Below are 18,634 nucleotides of genomic sequence, written 5' to 3'. Positions count from 1 at the left end.
GGTAAGGAAGGGGGCCAGAAAGCCCCCACCTCCATCACAGTGCTGTGGTCTTTCCAGGCTCAAGGGGCAGGTCAGGTGGCAGGGGGAGCCCTGCCGGCAGCATGCTAACCTGACACTCCTGGTCCTGCCGTGCTGGGGCATAATGTGGGGCAGGATAGCAACAGGGTCCTGGGGGACAGATGCCCCGGCGCCAAGCCCTCAGGGTCAACAACACAGTGGACAGGACCAGGGCGGCAGTGAGAGCCCCAAACACCACCAGGGCCACCAAGCTAGACTCACCTAGCCCGGCTTCTTGCCTCCGAACTACCTCCTTCACAGAGATCCGCAGAAGACCCGCCCCCACACTGTGGGGGGCTGGTCCTGTGGCAGGTACCACCATAGCTGAGGTGGGTCCTAGGGGGGTGCCCACAGTGGTGGCAGGGTCTGGGACAGGTAAGACAAGCTCACAAGTCTTGCCACCATAACCACTGGGGCAGAGGCAGTCAAAGTCGTGGACACGGTCCCTACAGCGAGCCCCTCTCTGGCATGGGCGGCTGGCACAGTCATCCAGGTTGATGGTGCAGAAGCGTCCAGCAAAGCCCTCAGGGCAGAGGCAGGAAAAGCGGTTTATGCCATCAAGGCAGGTGGCACCATTAGCACAAGGCCGCATCAGACAGTCGTCTACATTCACCTCACAGTGGGCACCCACAAAGCCTGCCAAGCAGCGGCACGTGAAGTTGAGGGCAAAGCCCTGGTCGTCCTGGCACTGCCCGCCGTTCCGACATGGGGAGCTGCAGTGGGGATGGGAGAGGATATTGATAGCAACTTCTAACACCTGCAGGATAGCCTCGGTCAGCATCCTGACCACTACCCCCACCCCCTTCCTAGCTGTGTCACCTTGGGCTACTCTCTCTGGGTCTCAAATATCTCATTTTAAAAATGAGAATAAAAATAGTACTCAGCTTCACAAACTGAGGGTTAAATGAGAGAATCCAATGTCAAGCAGTTAGCACAGGGTCTGGCCCAAAGGCAGGACTGAGGATAAGTGTGCTATTGTTACACCCCCAAGCTCTTATCCTGAAGCAGAAACAAGGACAAGTCCATCCCTGCAGGGCTGTTTCATCATCCATACAAAGAGGTATAAGGCTGCTGTGTGGGACATCTTAAGGGCTGCATGCCAGCTTCTGTTCCCTCATCCTCTCACCCACCTTTCCAACCAGAGCTGTCATACATTATCTGTTCCACCTCCAGCTCCTATATAGCTTGTTGAAGAAGTGGCTCAGAAGACATAAGAAAAGTTGAAAAACAAACCCTGAGCCAGGGGTTTTATTGTGGGGTGTGGTCCTATGGGTCTGTCCTCAGTCCTCCTGGCTCTCTAGTCCTGCCTCTTTCATCCTATTACCAGATTGTACTCTAACCTCTCCACAAGCCCAGCACTCACCCTGCCTGCTCACAGGGTCCGGCCTTGCGCTCACAGTCATGCCCATGGAAGCCTGGTAGGCACACGCAGTGGTACTCACCACCCCCGTCATACACACACTGGCCTCCATTCCGGCAGGGGGACTGAGAGGTGCAGATGTGCTCATCTGGAGAAGAGACACAGAAGGCTCTTGGATCACCCCTCATATCTGGTTGTCAGAAGTGCCCAGGCCCAACATGACTAGCCCTTCTGGACCCAAGGCTCTGTGGGTGTGGCTCATACTACAAAACCCACCCTAGGCTGGGATGGTGTATTGGGGGAAACCACAAGTTGGAGTCAGGAGGCACCTGGCAGTTTATCTTAAACTGACTTTGGGCAAGTGATAGCTTTTCTGTGAACCTGTTTCCTCATGTGTAAAATGTGTACAATTTTTAGCAGCATCATTTCCAACCTCATGGAGTTATGCTGAGGGCAAATTCATACAACAGGTAGGTATGAAACAGGATAAATTACCATGTATTTGAGGATTTAAAGCAGAACACAACAGGTGCTCAATAGAGACTGATGAATATTCTAAGACACAAGGACTCCCCAACCAACAACTTCCCTCCCCCCTACCTTTGTCGCAGAACTTGCCTGCCCAGCCACTATGGCAGATGCACTGCCAGGGCTGGTGGCAGGTACCATGCTGACAGCCAGGCATTCTCACACAGCGCTCACAGTGCAGCCCCTCCCAGCCTGGGTCACACCTGACAGGAAGAAGCACAGGGTAAGGGTCTGGGGCAGAGGTGAGGGGTGTAAGGAAGTGGAGGAGGCAGCACCAGAGCTTCTTGAAACCAGAAGGACATATGACCTCCCCTAGGGGAACATGGAACCGTCTCAGGTAGGTGTAGGTCTGTCCAGGATGATAGGACACATACGGAATCAGACCATCAGACACCAGCATTCAAGTCCTGGTTCTGTACTTTGTCTAGACTTTCTGAATCTTAGTGTCCTCACCAGGAAATTGAGGATGCACCTTGCAGGGTTATGTTGAGGAAGAAATAAGATCATATCTGTAAATGCCTCCAGTACCACTTGTGACATGTCTAATGTGTTTACAACCATTTAAGCCAAAAGTGACCTTGAAAGGTCATCAGGGCTATCTTTCTATTGAATTACAAAGCAAACACCTAATGTATTATTTTAAAGCCCTCCCAAAAATGTAGAGTCTCCAACACTCCCAGTTCATTGAGCAACCTGCCTAAGCTCATTTCTTATGTCCACTTTCTTCCTGCTACTAAATTGACCCACCCTCCACCGCAGTGGGTCAATTGCTCCACATCATCTAGAAAGAGCCTCTTACATCACAAGTGCAGCTCCCCAGTTACCGCTCCTGAAACCTCTCTTTCCTAAGCTACACCTCTATTTATCTTCCCCTTTCCTCTTGGCTGTCAATCTCCAAACTCTCAGGCTTCAGGTCTCCCTTGAGATGTCTTGAAGAGCAATGTTTCAGAATCGCTGGGTCAGACTCGGGACAAAAGTGGGAGATATAAACTAGAATAAGCAAGAGAGAGGCAAGGCCAAGGGGAATGGAGGGGTGCAGAGGAAGCTGGCCACATGTGACATAAGAAGTGATAGGGTGAACAGTAGGGTCTTAAACCCGTGGCTGTGGGTGTGGAGTTCTGGGAAATGCAAAGCAAAGGGTTTGGGGCCGCGCTCAGGATAGGTACCTGCAGGAGCCATCAGGTGCACAGCAGCCGTGGGCCAGGTCACAGTGAGAGCTGCAGTCATCCGCTAGAAGAGATTGATTTCGAAGGGGGTGAGTCCGGGTCGGGTTCAGGTTCCTGGGATGTGAACTCAGGAGAGGATTCAGGGTTCTAGTAATTGTGTGGACTCAGTTCTGGGCAGGGCAAGCAGACACATCCCACTTTAAAGGGAGGACCAAGATCTCACCAGGTCCGCGGGTCAGGGTAACTGCAGTGCCGTCTCTGGCCAGCAGAGGTCAACGTACAAGCTAGGACTGCCTGACAGGGACGCGACTGGGGCCCCAGGGCTGGCTCACCTCTGACAGACTGACCCGATGCCCCCAGGATGCACAACAGGCACACGAGATGTAGGCGGCGGCAACCGCTGGGCATGGTCAGCGTCGGCCCCAGGAGGGACCGACGGATGGACAGCCAGATGTGTAGACACCTGTGGGACCGCACTGGCTGGGAGGCGGCGGGACGCGGAGATAGCGGCACGGATATAGGTTCCAACTGACAAGAGCCGACGAGGAAGCAGGGCGCCGGGACCGAAGAAGTGGATGTGGGTAGCGGGAACCTGGAACGGGAAAGGGTTAAGCAGAAGAGGGGACTGGAGACTACTCCGGAGAGTGGTCTGCAGGAAGGAGGCGAAGGATGGACAGCGCCAAGAGAGGCCAAGGCGCGGGAATGGCTGGGGGCTGGCGGGGATCGTGGTCGGGACCGAGGGGTTTGCGGGGAGAGGGACAGCACTGAGAGGCGTTCTCGAGCACGGAGGGAATGTGGGGGCCAGAGGAGGGACTGTTCCCGGTTCCCGGTTCCCAGCAGTGAGCAGCCTCCTCCCCGCACCTACGACACCCACCCTCTAGGACTGGCTCCCACGTTCCCTTCCTAGCTCAGCGCGCTCGGCTTGGCGGCCGCTCAGGGCCTGGAATCCCCACAGCGCTTAGCCCCGCGCGCCCCTGTCCTCACCTCCGGCTGGGAGGCGGCGTGTCCCGGGCCGCAGAACGAGGCTGGATCCGACGGGCTCAGCCGAGGGGCTGGGCAGGGACGCGAGGCCGCCCCTAGCTGGTCTCGGGGCCGGGCGCCGAGGCGGCTGCCATGCCAGCCGAGCAGCGCTCGGGAATCTGGGGCTCGAGGCGACCCCGAGCGGTGGCGGTGGCGGCGGCGGCTCCTCGCGCGTGTTCGGCCCCCTGCCAGGGGCGGCGTGTGCCGGCGGAGCCCGCCTCTCCCCGCTCGGGGCCGCTGCCGGCCCGCCCCCCGCCCTCCCGCGTCCAGCGCCCACCCCCGGCCACGCACGGCCACACCTCACTCGCACGCCCGCCCCAACCCCGCGCCCCTGGGCCCCAGCCCTCCGCGCCCACCCGACCTCCCCGAACCTCGCTTCCAGCAACGAAAATGAGGAAATCTTGGGAGTCTAAAAGGGTACACGCTGTGAGGTGCCGGCCAAAGGTGCGTGTCCCTGCTGTTATCCCATCTCCCATCCCTGCTTTCCTGACCCGTGCCCCTCACCCCACGCCCCACCTCCGCTCTCACCAGTCGACTGCCCATCACGCTTCTCATATCCCATGCACACTCAGGGCGCACTTGCTCCCCGGCCTCCTACTGTCACCAGCCCACGCCTCCCTCCCCTCCACCCCGCTTGTAGAACCTTCCTCTCTGGCTTCTGTCAGCTCCTTTCCTCCTCGTCTGCCCCCATCCCCACTTCTTTCTCTCCTCATTACCAGCTTCAGCCTTCCAAGATCAACACATACCTATCTAAATATCAGCCCGGTCCACCTCTCTATCCTTCTTCATCAGCCTAAGTCTTTCCACCCCGTTGCTTCCCGTAACCACCTCTAGGAAGCCTCCTTGAACTGGGAACGCCCCTGACTCTATCAGTGTGTCACCCCAACTTCCTGCCTCTGGACCCCACTGCAACTGTTCTTGGCCTCAGGTTAATCATCCACTACCCCAACCCAGAGTTCATGTTAAGAGTTTTCTAGGGAAGGGTGGGGGAGAACTGTTCTAGGTCTCTTACCTGTCCCTGCTAATGGCTTAGACATCTGAGAAAGACAAGAACCTGAAAAGTAGTTTCTTGTTTGCCCAGGGCAAAAGTGCAGGAAGTCAGGAAGGCTGCCGCCCATTTCTAGTCCTTCTGATGGAAATTTTGCCGTCTTTAAATTCAAAACATTGGAATGAGTCCCTAACCTTGCAGAGCAGCTTTCCATAGGCACCTCCACAGGGGCAGAGCACCTGTGTTCATTTTCACTGACAGTCTTCACTGAGTGCAGCACCCAGGCTGTCCCCAGCTCTCTACCAAGTTGACTGTTCACTTCGATCCCCTTTCATGAAGGACTTTATGAGTTTGAATAGTGACATGGCTCTATCATTTATTTTGTTCTAAAATATTTTTCAGCAAAACATTATAAACCATAATGTCAAAGATTACTGTAGGCAAAATAGATTATGATATTTCAACACTTTGTGATTGTTAAAAGTCACCTTTCTGAAGTCTAAAGATGTCCAAAAAGCTAAGAATATGTTAAATGGAGTCGGACAAGAAACAAAGTAGAATCTACTTCAATATTGGCAATAGTGCTCTCTGATGGTAGGATTATAAGGTTGTTACTTTTTTTTTTTCTTATTCTTTTCAACATTTTCACTTTTTCCACAATGAACGTACGGGAGTACTGGAGATTGAGTGCAGGGCCTCAGGCATACTAGGCAAGTGCTTTACTTGAGATACTACACCCCCAGCCCCAATTTTTTTTTTTGGGGGGGGGCGACACTGGGATTGAACCCAAGGGTGCTTTACTACTGAGATACATCCCTAGACCTTTTTACTTTTTATTTTGAGACAGAGTCTTGCTAAGTGACAGTCTCACTAAATTGTTGAGGCTGGCCTAGAATTTGCAATCTTCCTACCTCAGCCTCCCAAATTGCTGGGATTACAAGTGTGCACCACCATGCCTAGCCGCCCAATGCAACTTTTTAAAAAATAAAGGAAAAGTGGAAAAATTACTCCTAATCCTACTACCTTGATAAAACCACTCTCTTATTGGTTTAACTCCTTTGCCTATCCAGATATGTATATACAGGTATAATCATATCATACCTACAATGTTGTTTCCTGATTTTTAAATTCCATGCAATACATTGGTAGTGCTTGAAAGCATGATTTTCAATGACTGCGGGATATTCCATTGAAGAGATAAACTATAATTTAGTCAACCTAACCCTGATTTTTGGCCACATATATTGTGTTTATGTCGTTATAAATTCATTCAACCAAGATGCATTAAGCATCTGTGTGCTACTTCCAGGTGTCAGATATCATTTTAAGCCCTATAAATACAGCTTCTAGATAAACAGAAGTGCCTCAAATCTTCATGCATGTAGTAATGTCACTGTTTTCACTACTTCTTTAGGATATAAAGTCTGAACTGACAGGTGACTGAGTCAAAGAAGTTGTGAAAAATGAACAATTCCTTTTCATTGATTAAATGTAATAAAATTCACTGATAAAAACTACAAAGATATTTGAAGCTCTTAATGTTGATGGCATCAGATGACACCACTTACTTCCCCCTCATACTTTGAAGATTTTAGCACCTGTCTTATTGTCATTCTGTTCACTTCCACTATGTCAAATTCTTGGGTTTTTTTTTTTTTTTTCTTTTTTTTTTTGTACTGGGGAATTGAACCCAGGAGTACTTTACCTCTGAACCACACCCCCTGTCCTCTTTTACTTTCTTTATTTTGAGACAGGGTCTTGCTAAGTTGCTGAGACTGGCCTCAAACTTGGAATTCTCTTGCTTCAGTCTCCCAGGTCACTGAAATTACGGGTGTACACCCCCATACCTGGCTCCTTGATGATTCAGTATGAAATAGACAGTTCTTCCAATAAGTGGGATAAATGCTTACAAAGATAGCTCTACTACCTCTTCTCTCAGATGGTCCTTCGCAACGATTTCGCTGCTTCTCGGAACAAGAGGTGAAGTCTGTCTTAACCCCTTTAATCTGGGCTGAATTTACCACTTGTTTTGAATAATAGAATTTAGCAAAAATCACAGTGTGTGAGTTCCTAGAATCAAGGTCTCAAGAGACCTTGAAGTTCTTCCCTTGCCTTCTCAAAATACTTCCAGCATCATGTAAAGAAGTTCAGTGTGGTCTATAGGAAGATGAAAAGCCCCATAGAAGAGAATCAAGGTACCTCGACCAGTGACCAACAGACAGGTGAGATCAGATTGAGTTACCTCACCCAGTCAAGCTTCCAGATGATTGCAACCACATTAATAAACCTAGATTTGTCTAACAGTAGAACTGCTCAGCTGAGCCCAGCCCACATTGCAATCTATAAGCAGATAAATGATGGTCGTTATAAGCCGCTAAATTTTGGTGTTTAATACAGCAGCAGATACCTGAAAAAACCAACTTCATATTTCCTTGATTTCTTTTTGGTCTGAGAAGCCTCACTCTGGATCAGTAGCTTTACACATTCCATAAGTCTCAATGTTAAGTATTATTATACTTTCCCATTACTAACTCCTATCTTTCTGGCTCTCTACTACCTTGGCTCAAACAATTCCACTTCCCCCCTGAGATCTCTCATAAGGACTGAAAATATGGGCCCTGAGTATTTTTCCTTCATGGGTCTCTTCCTCCATAAAATAATATTTTAAATTATCTTGTATGGGAGCTGGGGATGTAGCTCAGTGGTACAGTGCTTGCCTAGCCACAACGTATGACTGCATTGAACTAACATTATCCAGTGTGTATTTATTATTATTTGTTTATTTTATTTTATTCATTTTATTCTTCTAATTTTTTTCTTTCAGTACTAGGGATTGAACCCAGGAGCACTCTACCTCTTAGCTACACCCCCAGCCCTTTTAATTTACTTTTCTTGAGACAGGGTCTTGATAAGTTGCAGAGACTAACCTTGAAAGTTCCATTCTCCTGCCTCAGCCTCCTGAGTTCCTGGGCTTACAGGCATGCACCACCACACCTAGCCATTTTCATTTATTTTAAAATCAGAAGGTCTGGGCACATGCCTGTAAGCCCAGCAATTTAGGAGGCTGAGGCAGGAGGATCACAAGTTCTAGGTCAGTCTTGGTAACTGAGCAAGGCCCTGTCTCAAGAAAAAAATAAACAAAAAGGGCTGGGGGTATATCTAAGTGGTAGAGTTCCCCTGGGTTCAATCCCGAGTACCACAAATAAATAACAAATAAAATAAAGAAAATGAAAGCATTTTGTGGGACCCTAAAAGTATTGTGGACCTTAGCACTGTGCCTCATCCATTGATCAAACCTCCTTTTCACTGTCCCCTAACCCCATCACCTCCACCCTTCTTCCTTTTCCAGCCCAGATTCCCTGGTTCATCATACCCAGTTCCTTGCATATTTGCTCAACTCTCTGGCCCCTCTCTCCTTCCATTGTATTCAGCTGGCAAAATCTCACCCACCACTGTGACTTCTCCAGCCTGCACCCAGTTGATCATAGCTGGGGGGAAAAAAAAGCATACCTCAGGTCAACTGGTCTCACTTAAATCCATGATGCTCTCATGTCACTTGTGTTGACCACCAATACTTCTGCATTTTCTTAGTTCTGTACCCAACCAGTCAGACAACTATTTTATTCCTCTCTCTTTCAACTTCTACCCACCTTCTCCTTTCTGCCCACTCTGCTGATGGTCTTGCTTCCAAATCTATAGAGAAAATAGAAATAGTCTAAAGAGAATTTCTACAGGCTTCCACTGCCTACATGCATCTGCCTCCATATATTCTGTCATCCCTCTGTTACTATAGATGAATGCGAATGTTCTTACCTGGAGGAGCTGCTGAACCTGGGCACTAGTTTCCATGCCTTCTCACTGTGGAACTGCAGAGCTCTGTCAGTTCCCCTAAGCTCTTCTGCATCATCAGTTTGCTTATCTGTCTGGAATCCTATCATCAACCTTTCTCCATTTTTTTTTTTTTTTGGTACCAAGGATTGAACCCAGGGGTGAATAACGACTGAACCATATCCCCAGCCCTTTTTATTTTTTATTTAGAGACAGGGTCTCATCAGGTGGCTTACAGCCTCGCTGAGTTACTGGGGCTTGCTTGGAACCTGCCATCCTCCTGCCTCATCCTCCCAAGTCACTGGGATTACAAGTGTGGACCACCATGCCCAGCTACAACCTTTCTCCATCTTAAAGTAAACAAATAAATAGCCTTCCTCAACTGCTAAATCTCTTCCAGTTACATTTTTCTGCTCTACTTTACTAAAAGCTCTTCAAAAATATTTGTCTATCCTTGCTGTCATTACTTCCTCTCTTCTCATTTCCCCTGAACCCTTTCTTAGCCTACCTCCCCAGAATTATTCTTATAAAGGTCATCATGGCCAAATTCAATGACGAGTTCTCAGTCCTTGTCTCACTGGCTCTGTGAGCTGTATTTGACACTTGTTTCCTGGGCTTCTAGGATCACTCTCTAGTGCTCCATCTGCTGAAATGGCTACCCCTCCTCAGTCTCCTTTGCTTCCTCATCTTCCCAACTTCTTGGCCAACCCCAGGACTCAGTTCTTGCACCTCTTTTCTGCCCTCAACCACTCCATGATCTCATTCATCTTAATGGCTTTAAATACTAACCATAAGCTAAAGACTCCCAAGTTTATTTTTCCAGCCAAACTCTCTCTCTGAAACCCAGACTTATGGACCGTATTGGACTATCTACTCAACACATCCACATGGATTCATCAATAGGCAACTCAAACGTGGCATATCCAATGCAAAATCCCAACTGCCATCTCTAAACAGTCTGTCAGTTTTACCCCATCTCAGTCAAATTCCATTCATTTAGTTATTTAGACCTAAATCCTGCAGTCATGTTTGGCTCTCCTCTTTCTTTTACAACCCACGTCCTGCAAATCCTGTTGGTTCTACCTTCATATTCATCCAGGATTTGACCACTTTTTGCAGTTCCACACCACCATTATCTTCAGACCAGACTACTGCAATAGCTTTCTAGTTGGTCTTCTAATTATCATGCAGCAGCCAGGTTGATCCAATGAAATGAAGCCAGCTAAATGTGATATGGTATCCTAGGTTGGGTCATCAAACAGAAAAAGATCATTAGTGGAAAAACTGGCAACGTCTGAATAAAGTCTGGAGTTCACTGTGTCCTAAGTTACCATGATATCTTCTTAGTTTTGACAAATGTACCATAGTAATGCATAACATTAGCACTAAGGGGAATTTTTGGGTGAAGGATATATGGGAACTCTCTTTACTGTATTTGCAACTTTTCTTTGACTGTAAACTTAATGAAAAATAAAAATAATTGATGAAGAGTGGCCTGTGGGGCATGGTGTAAGGGCTTTACCGAGCCAGCACTCCCAAACTTCCAAGACTCACAGCCTTGAAGAGTCGCCTCTTGTTTTCCAGGGGCGGAGTTGGCCCAGTACATATTAACCTTGAAGTGGGAGATGTGCCGTAAACCCAAGAAATGACTAATCAAGAGTTTGCTGTAAACAAGATTGTAAGTTTGAGATCAGCCTTAGCAATTTAGCAAGATCTTGTCTCAAAAAATAAAAAAGACTAGGGCTGTAGCTCAGTAGTGAAGTGCCCTGGAGTTAAATCCACAGAGAGGTTGTGCGAGTGCATATGTAGACACACACACAGACACACACACAAATCTTTTGATGCCATAATTCAAGAAAAGTTCACTTTGTACTAAGAACCCTAGCAGAGTAAAATAAATTATTTGTGATCTTAACAAAGAAGGAGCTGCCAAACTTCAGAATGTAAAAGACTTTGATGTGATATGAAGTAGATTTTCCTACAAAGGGAAAAGATGTCCAACATGTCATAATGTCATTGATAACTGTAAGCTGAAGAATGTCAAAAAAAGTTAGGGATTGTAAATTTGTATCACCACTAAGGAAATCAATATTGAGATTCCTCAAAAGACTAGTAATGGAACTACCATCTGACCCAGCTGTATCACTCCTTTGTATTTATCCTAAAGAATTAAAATCATCATAATAAAGAAAAAAAATATGTAATTTGCAGGAAAATGAATGGAACTTGAGACCATTATGTTAAGCAAAATAAGCCAAACTCAGAAGGTCAAGGGTCATAAGTTTTCTTTCACATGTGGAAGCTAGAGAGGAAAAAGAAAAAGAAAGGTGGGGGTGGAGGTCTCATGAAAATCAAAGGGAGATCAGGAAAAGAAAGGAAAGGATCTAGTGGGTAGAAGATCGGAGAGGAGGGGAGAGGAAGTGCAGGGGAGTGATATTGGCCAAACTACATTGCTATACTGCGTGCATGTATGAATATGTAACAACCAATCCCACCATTATGTATAACTATAATGCACAATAAAAAATGCAGAAAAGAAAAAGAAAAAAGTGCAATTGAAGCAACACTATTGTGCTATAGAATTTGATCCTGTCCTTACTGTGGAAGTACTCTTATATGATAGAATGGTATACTAAATGACATGGTCTGCTTGTTGAACATGCTATTCCAAAAGTTAATCTTACAAGAAATTGTGTCAGGCTAGGTGCAGTGGCACACACCTGTAATCCCAGTGGCTCAGGAGGCTGAGGCAGGAGGATCGTGAGTTCAAAGCCAGCCTCAGCAAATTAGCGGGGCCCTAAGCAACTTGGTGAGAACTTAATTCTAAATAAAATTTTTTAAAAAGGGTTGGGGATATGGCTCAGTGATTAAGTGCCCCTGGGTTCGATCCCTGGTACAAAAAAAAAAAAAAAAAAAAGAAAAAGAAAAGAAAAGAAATTGTGACAGAATCTGCCTTTATGCCATTATGCTCAAGGAAGAATATGAGAATTTCTTCAATAATCTCCAACAGCACAGTATCCCTGTATTCATATTTTCAGCTGGTATCAGTAATGGAAATTATCTGTTGAGCTGTGGTTTATCATCCAAATGTCAAAGTAGTATCCAATTTCATGGATTTTGATGAAAAGGGGATCCTCAAAGGATTTAAAGGAGAACTAATTTATTTATTTAATAAACATGATGGTGCCTTCAAGAATACAGCCTATTTCAGTCAACTAAAAGATGACAGCAGCAGAATTCTGCTGGGAGATTCCCAAGGAGATTTAAGAATGGCAGATGACCTGGGCATGGTGGTATACACCTGTAATCCCAGGGACTCTCAGGGCCTCACTCAGTTACTGAGGCTGACTTTGAATTTGTAATTCTATAATCTCAGTGACGAGGGAGGCCTGCATCCCTAAGATTCTAGAAATGTGCCACCACATGTGGCTCTATTCATTCTTTTTTCTTTCTTTCTTTTCTTTTTTTTTTTTTGCAGTTTTTAATATTTTTATTCCAGTTTTTTTAATTTTAAATTTTTTTTTCTAATCAGTTGTACATGACAGTAGAATGCATTTATATATTTTGATAGATATACAAAAGTAGAGTGTAACTATTCATTCTTAATTGGTACTTCATAGGAATACATAAAGATGGAATCCACCAATTTGTTGTGGTATATTTATACTTGCACATAGTGTAGTTTTGTCATTTCACATCTCTTCCCCTTTCCTTCCTTTCTCCTTCCCTCTCAGGCTTCTTGTTTGATTTTATCTTGGACACTGTACTGTCTCACTCTCCCCATGCCAAACTGGCCTCTGTGTTGATCCTTAAACACATAATCATGATCCTTGGTCAGGATCTTCATGCTCTCTGTTTCCTCTATCCAGAATGCTCAATCCCAAATATTTTCACAGTTTTCTCTCTCATTTCATTCGTCTTTCTGCTCAAATTTCATTTTAGTGAAGAGGCCATCACTGATCACCCCATATAAAACCCCACTCCCCACTAATACGTTCCCTTACCCTACTTTTTCTCCTCAACACTTTTCACCACCTGACACTAGTGTATTTATGTGTTGACTGGCTTCTCCTATTAGATTATCAGCTCCATGTGGGCAAAGACTTGGTTTTGTTAATTGCTATAACCCAGCTGTTTTGATCACATTGTACCCTTGTGCTCTTTAGTACTTCATTTGTGCTCTCACGTGTCTTCATTTTCCATCTTTATCGAGATTGTTTACTGGGTCATTTTATGAGCAGGTTGAGGGATTAAGGATGTCAGCAGGTTCACTACTTTCTTAAGATCTGGAAAGAGGGGGCTGGGGAGATAGCTCAGCTGTTAGAGGGCTTGTCTTGCAAGCATCAAGGCCCTGAGTTCAATTCCCAGTACTGGGGGGAAAAAAAAAAATCTGGAAAGAGGAAAAAGGATTCTTTTCCTGTGGGTCAGACCCTTCCATGTTATCCTCACCAAAACCCTGCAAGAAGGAAAGGATACAAGGGCTTAGGTGACTTCCCCAAGATCACAGAGCTAGTGATGAGGAAGCCAGGGTTCAATGCTGTTTCAGGCTCTAAACACCTTTGAACTGCCTCTACATGCAAGACAAATTCAGAACCGCTCTGCTGAGCCCTGCCTGAATTTCCTGACCCACAGAAATCTGCCAGATGATAAAATGATTGTTGTCTTAAGTCATGAAGTTTTGGGGTGATTTGTTAATGTACAGCAATAGATGACTGGATCAAAAGGAGTGGTATAATGTCAGAGGCATCCTGTGGAGCAAGGTTTCTTCTTTCTGGGCCTAAGTTTCCCTTGTGAACTGAGGGAGTTCACTCAAGGGTCCATGTTTCCAGCCCTGATGTTTATACTTCCCCATAATGTTGCCAAATCCCTCACTGTCCATTTTCACTGTCTCCTTAACACCCAGTCATTATCCTACCATTCCAGTTCTCCTAAAGAGAAAACCAATGCCCTTGGACACTAAAGGATGTCTGAGGAAAAGGAAGGGAGCCACTCTGGCTTCAAGCTGTCTGAGAGCAAGTGTGCAGTCTCTTTTTTTTCTTTTTCTTTTTCTTTTTTTCTTTTTTTTTTTTTTTTTTTTTTTTTGGTACTAGGGATGGAACCCAGAGGCACTTTACCACTGAGCCATACCTCCAGTCCTTTTTTTTAAAGTTTTGAGACAGGTTCTCACTGAATTTCTGAGACTGACCTAGAATCTGTGGTCCTCCTTGCCTCAGCTTCCTGTCACTGGGATTACAGGAATGTGTCGACATGCTCAACTGCCTTAGTGCTCTTGAAGTGGAAGTGTGGTGTCATGAGTAAATAGAACAGGATTTGGAATCTGTCTGTGTGACCTGAGACAGTCTTACAAACTTCTCAGGCCTATGTGCCACGTGGTAAATGGGGAGATTAGTACCAGTCCTGCTCCCTCACTTGCTGGGTGTCTGTGAGGATAGGATGAGTCTGTGTGAAAGTGAGGTTCATGTATAGGAGGTGGGAGGATAGGGCTGAGGTGAAGGGTTGCTAAGGCACAGGAGGATCCCTGGTAAAGTTGATTTCCTGCCCTGGAGTAGGACAGGAGGTTGGCAAGAAGAGCAAGGACAGGAGGTGGAGCTAGGCTGTTCTGGGCTGTGCTGGGGCTTGTCTCTTAGCAACTGTCTCTGTTCCAGTATCTTTGGGAATCCATCCACTTTTTCATAAAAGGCATCATTTAAGCAGGTTCTGGCCCTGCAAGTCTTTTTCTAATACACATCCCTTCCCCCACTTAAAACTCATCCAGGAAATAGGGCCTTGTCTTACTTCTTGGATTCCTAAGAACACCCAATCTCCAGTCTTTGGCATTGACCCCATTACCCTCTGGGTAAGAGAGACTGAAAACTTTAAGGCCATCTGTGACTCCTCTATTCTCCCATTCTTTGATTTCACTGTGTCTTCCTTTCCCATGGCCCTGGGTCTATTCTATTCCAATCCTCACCCCGGTCTCTTCCAGGCCCAGCCTTTTCTTCCATGTCCCCTCTATGTGCCTTCAGGTTAAACATTTGGCCACACCATTATCACCTCACCCCCAGTCTGGAATCATTCCTATTACTTTTCCAGCTGTGTGATGTCAAGGAAAGAGTACTAGCAGCTGCTTCAAATCCTGGCTGTAGCTCCTTCAGGAGACCTTTACTTCTCTGAGCCTCAAGGTCCTTGAGGGATATGTAGGGATATCCCACATACCAGACATTAGTCTACAAAGCACTTTGTGTACATACACTTATTTGACCCTCCAAACAGCTCTGTGAGATAGATGCTATGTTTAACTGCCTTTTACAGATAGGAAATCTAAGGCTGAGAACTTCAGTCATTTGTAAGAGTTGGGGTATGAACCCAATATATCTGCTTCAGCGGCCCTGTTTAATTCACGCTAGGGAAAAGGGACTGGAATAGTAGTGGGGAGAGCCCCTGGCTGATGCCTATCAACTCTTGACTGGAATTTCTGCTTCACAGTGTACAACTTAGTGTTGTTCTTTGGAGGACTGGCAGATTGGACTGGCAGCCTGGTGACTTTAGGATACTCCTAAGCCTCCCTCTAGTTGCTTCCTGTTCCCCACCCCCATCCTACCTCACAGCAGGAGTTGGACCCAGCTGCTCAAGAGTTGAAATCCAAGCCCAGCCATTGTTCCTACCTTTTGGCTCTGTGTGTGTGTGTGTGTGTGTGTGTGTGTGTGTGCTCGCAGGACCCACCCACCGTGTGTCTCCAGCTCTTGGGCCAAGTCTGAGGCCCTGGATGAACCTGGAAATACCTGCTCAAGGCGAGGGAGGAAACTGGCTCCCAGTTGTGGATGTTGAGGTGAGTTGAGAAGTGGTAGGGAAGGAGGCTATGTCCACTGGTGGGTTGAGTGTGTAATGATACAGCTCCTTTCTGAAATGTCAAGAGAGGAAACAGATTCATTTGGACCCATGAGCACATGCAGACAGATGTACACAGACCTAGAAAAACAAGAAGTTCACTCATATCCAGAACCATGAATATAAAGCAAAGCTTTACCAAGTATTCACATGCTTGTGAATCCCCTCCTACCTGGAACTACCCAGAGCTGAGGAGGAGGTGCTGAGGCGGCAAAGGCACAGGTGTCTCATGTTCCAGCCCTTCCAGCAGCTGCTGAAGAATTCACTGTGCAGATTTACTTGAAGTTTCTGGACCTGGGTCTCCTCTTCCAACCTTTCATATATATGCGATTGCTTAGACATTAGATACATTCAAGGCCAAACACTGACCCAGAATGGAGGGAAGGAGCTCATCTGATTCAGCAGAGAGATGAGAGAACCATAGAACTACCCAGCCCTAAGGGCTTTTTTATACTAACTCTAGAATTTTTTTCCCCTCCAGCCCCTGGCAACCAGCACTCTATTTCTATCTCTGAATTTGACTATTGTTCTAGGTACCTAAAATAAGTATGATCATGTAGTATTTGTCCTTTGTGTGTGTGTGGTACTGGGAATTGAACCCAGAGGCACTTTACCACTGAGCTATATCACCAGCCCTTTTTATTATTTATATATATAAAATTTTGAGACAGGACCTTGCTAAATTGTTGAGGCTGGCCTCAAACTTGTGATCAACTTGCCTCAGCCTCCAGAATCACTGGGATTATAGGCACGCACCATTGTCCCCAGCTTGCTTTTATTATTTTTTAAGCATAGCCTAGTTTTTTTTTTGTTTTTTTTTGGGGGGGGTGGGTGGGTACGAGGGATCGTATTGAGGAGCACTCAACCACTGAGCCACATCTCCAGTCCAATTTTTTATTTTGTTTACAGACAGGGTCTCACTGAGTTGCTTAGTGCTTCGCCCTTGTTGAGACTGGCTTTGAACTTGCAATCTTCCTGCCTCAGCCTCCTGAGCTGCTGTATAGGCATGTGCCACCATGCCTGGAAAACTAGTTTTTTAAGAATATGAAAGAATGCAAGACAGCACCAAGTTTCAAAGTATTTAAAATTATTTTTCCTAGGTTTTCATTAAATTCAAAATCACAAATTTGGAAAAGGCCTTTCTATGCCTCATGTGGTATCGAATACCTGTAATCCCAGCTACTCCAGGGGCTGAGGCAGGAGGATCACAAGTCTAAGGCCAGTCTTGACAAGTTAGCCAGAGTCTGCCTCAAAATAAAAAATAAAAAGGACTAGGGGGATGTAGCTCAGTGGTACTAGTGTCAATGGGTTCAATCCCCAGTACTATAAAAAAAAAAAAAAAAGACATTACATATAATAAAAGTTCATCTACCAGAGTGGCAGCTGTGAACATCTATTAATAGAAGAATGAGGAAATGTGTATAATTTAAATTTAGGAAAGTAGACTAAGTTATCACCTCTTGAAGTTTTGAAATCATCTTCATAACAACCATGAATACAGGTTCAGCAGCTCTAATCAAGGTCACCAATAAAAATAGGGCCAGCCTCCTGGCTTCAAACAATTATGTCACTTGAAACCAAAAAATCTGAGTTTGTAGTCTTTCTTTTTTGTTTTTGTTTTTGGTACCAAGAATTGAACTCAGGCACTCAACCACTGAGCCACATCCCCAGTCCTATCTTGTATTTTATTTAGAGACAGGGTCTCACTGAATTGCTTAGTGCCTCACTATTGCTGAAGTTGACTTTGAACTTGAAATCCTCCTGCCTTAGCCTCCCAAATTGCTGGGATTACAGGCACACGCCACTGCGCCAGACTTGTGGTCTTCCTTATTTTCTTTATTTTCCCTTTTTAAAATTTTTTATTATTAAACTTTAAAAAAAATCAGTTATTTTTTTTTTAAGTTTGTGGTCTTATAAGGAATGTCACATTTGAGAGTACTAAATGGGCAGTTTATGGGGAACCAGTTAAAAGTGTGTAATAATTGACAATTTTTTTGGTTTGTTTGTTTTTCTTTTCTTTCTTTTGATGCTGGGGATTGAACTTGGGAACTTGTGCATATACTAAGCATAAACTCTACCGTGGAACTACGCCCACAGCTTTTTCTAAAAAAATATTTTTAGTTGTAGATGGACACAACACCTTTATTTTATTTTTTTATGATCAAACCCATGCTAGGCAATTGCTCTACCACTGAGCCACAACCCCAGCCCCACCCCCAGTTTCTGAGAACCTTCATTTTTAAACTCTGCAAGAGCTCATGTGACTGATTTATTTAGTGTAAATTTATTAAGTTAATTTTATTTTTGAGACAGGATCTTAGTATGTTGATCAGACTAATCTCAAACTTGTAGGCTAAAGTGATCATCTTGCCTCAGTCTCCTGAGTAGCTGGGACCATAGGCATGAGCCAGCACATCTAGCTTAAGTTAATTTTTAAAATGATGTATGGGATAGGAAATAAAGATGGGATACTTTAACCTTGGGGGATCTGGGTTCCTCTGCTGAGGTTTTACTGGTGTGTGTGGATGAGGGAAGGTGCTTGACAGCAGTTATACATCCCTCATCTAAGGGAAATGGGATACCTTTCTGCTCTGAAATGTTGATGAGCTGCACAGGGGAAAGGGACAGGAGGAGCAGATGGAATTCCTGGGCAATTGTTCCGCCTGTCACTGGAGAGGACAGGCAGGAGGGAGCACTAGATAATTTATGGAGGGACAGATGCAAAGGCTTCACCGGAACCATCTGGCCAAGAGAGGCCTGGGCTTGGGGTGGATATTGTTGTTAGGTCTGAGTAAACTCCCCGGCCACCAGCCTTCCCCC

At 45.6% G+C, this 18,634-nt stretch overlaps 1 protein-coding gene across 1 annotated transcript; it reads right to left on the bottom strand.

Moving 5' to 3' along the window:
• Window positions 1-34: 34 nt before the first annotated feature.
• Window positions 35-4,367, bottom strand: DLK2 (delta like non-canonical Notch ligand 2; the record flags this gene model as incomplete). The annotated part of the gene is made up of 6 exons (XM_079148072.1): window positions 4,096-4,367; window positions 3,444-3,703; window positions 3,112-3,175; window positions 2,018-2,148; window positions 1,421-1,565; window positions 35-770 (listed from the first exon to the last, which is right to left on the bottom strand). Exons 2-6 carry the CDS (start codon window positions 3,517-3,519, stop codon window positions 35-37), a joined length of 1,152 nt encoding a protein of 383 aa, XP_079004198.1. The 5' UTR covers window positions 3,520-3,703; window positions 4,096-4,367.
• Between the last annotated feature and the right edge of the window lie 14,267 nt (window positions 4,368-18,634).

This window comes from Sciurus vulgaris, assembly GCF_902686455.1.
Source record: "Sciurus vulgaris genome assembly, chromosome: 7".
Lineage (NCBI taxonomy): Eukaryota > Metazoa > Chordata > Mammalia > Rodentia > Sciuridae > Sciurus > Sciurus vulgaris.
This window is presented reverse-complemented; position numbering and strand designations above follow the sequence as displayed.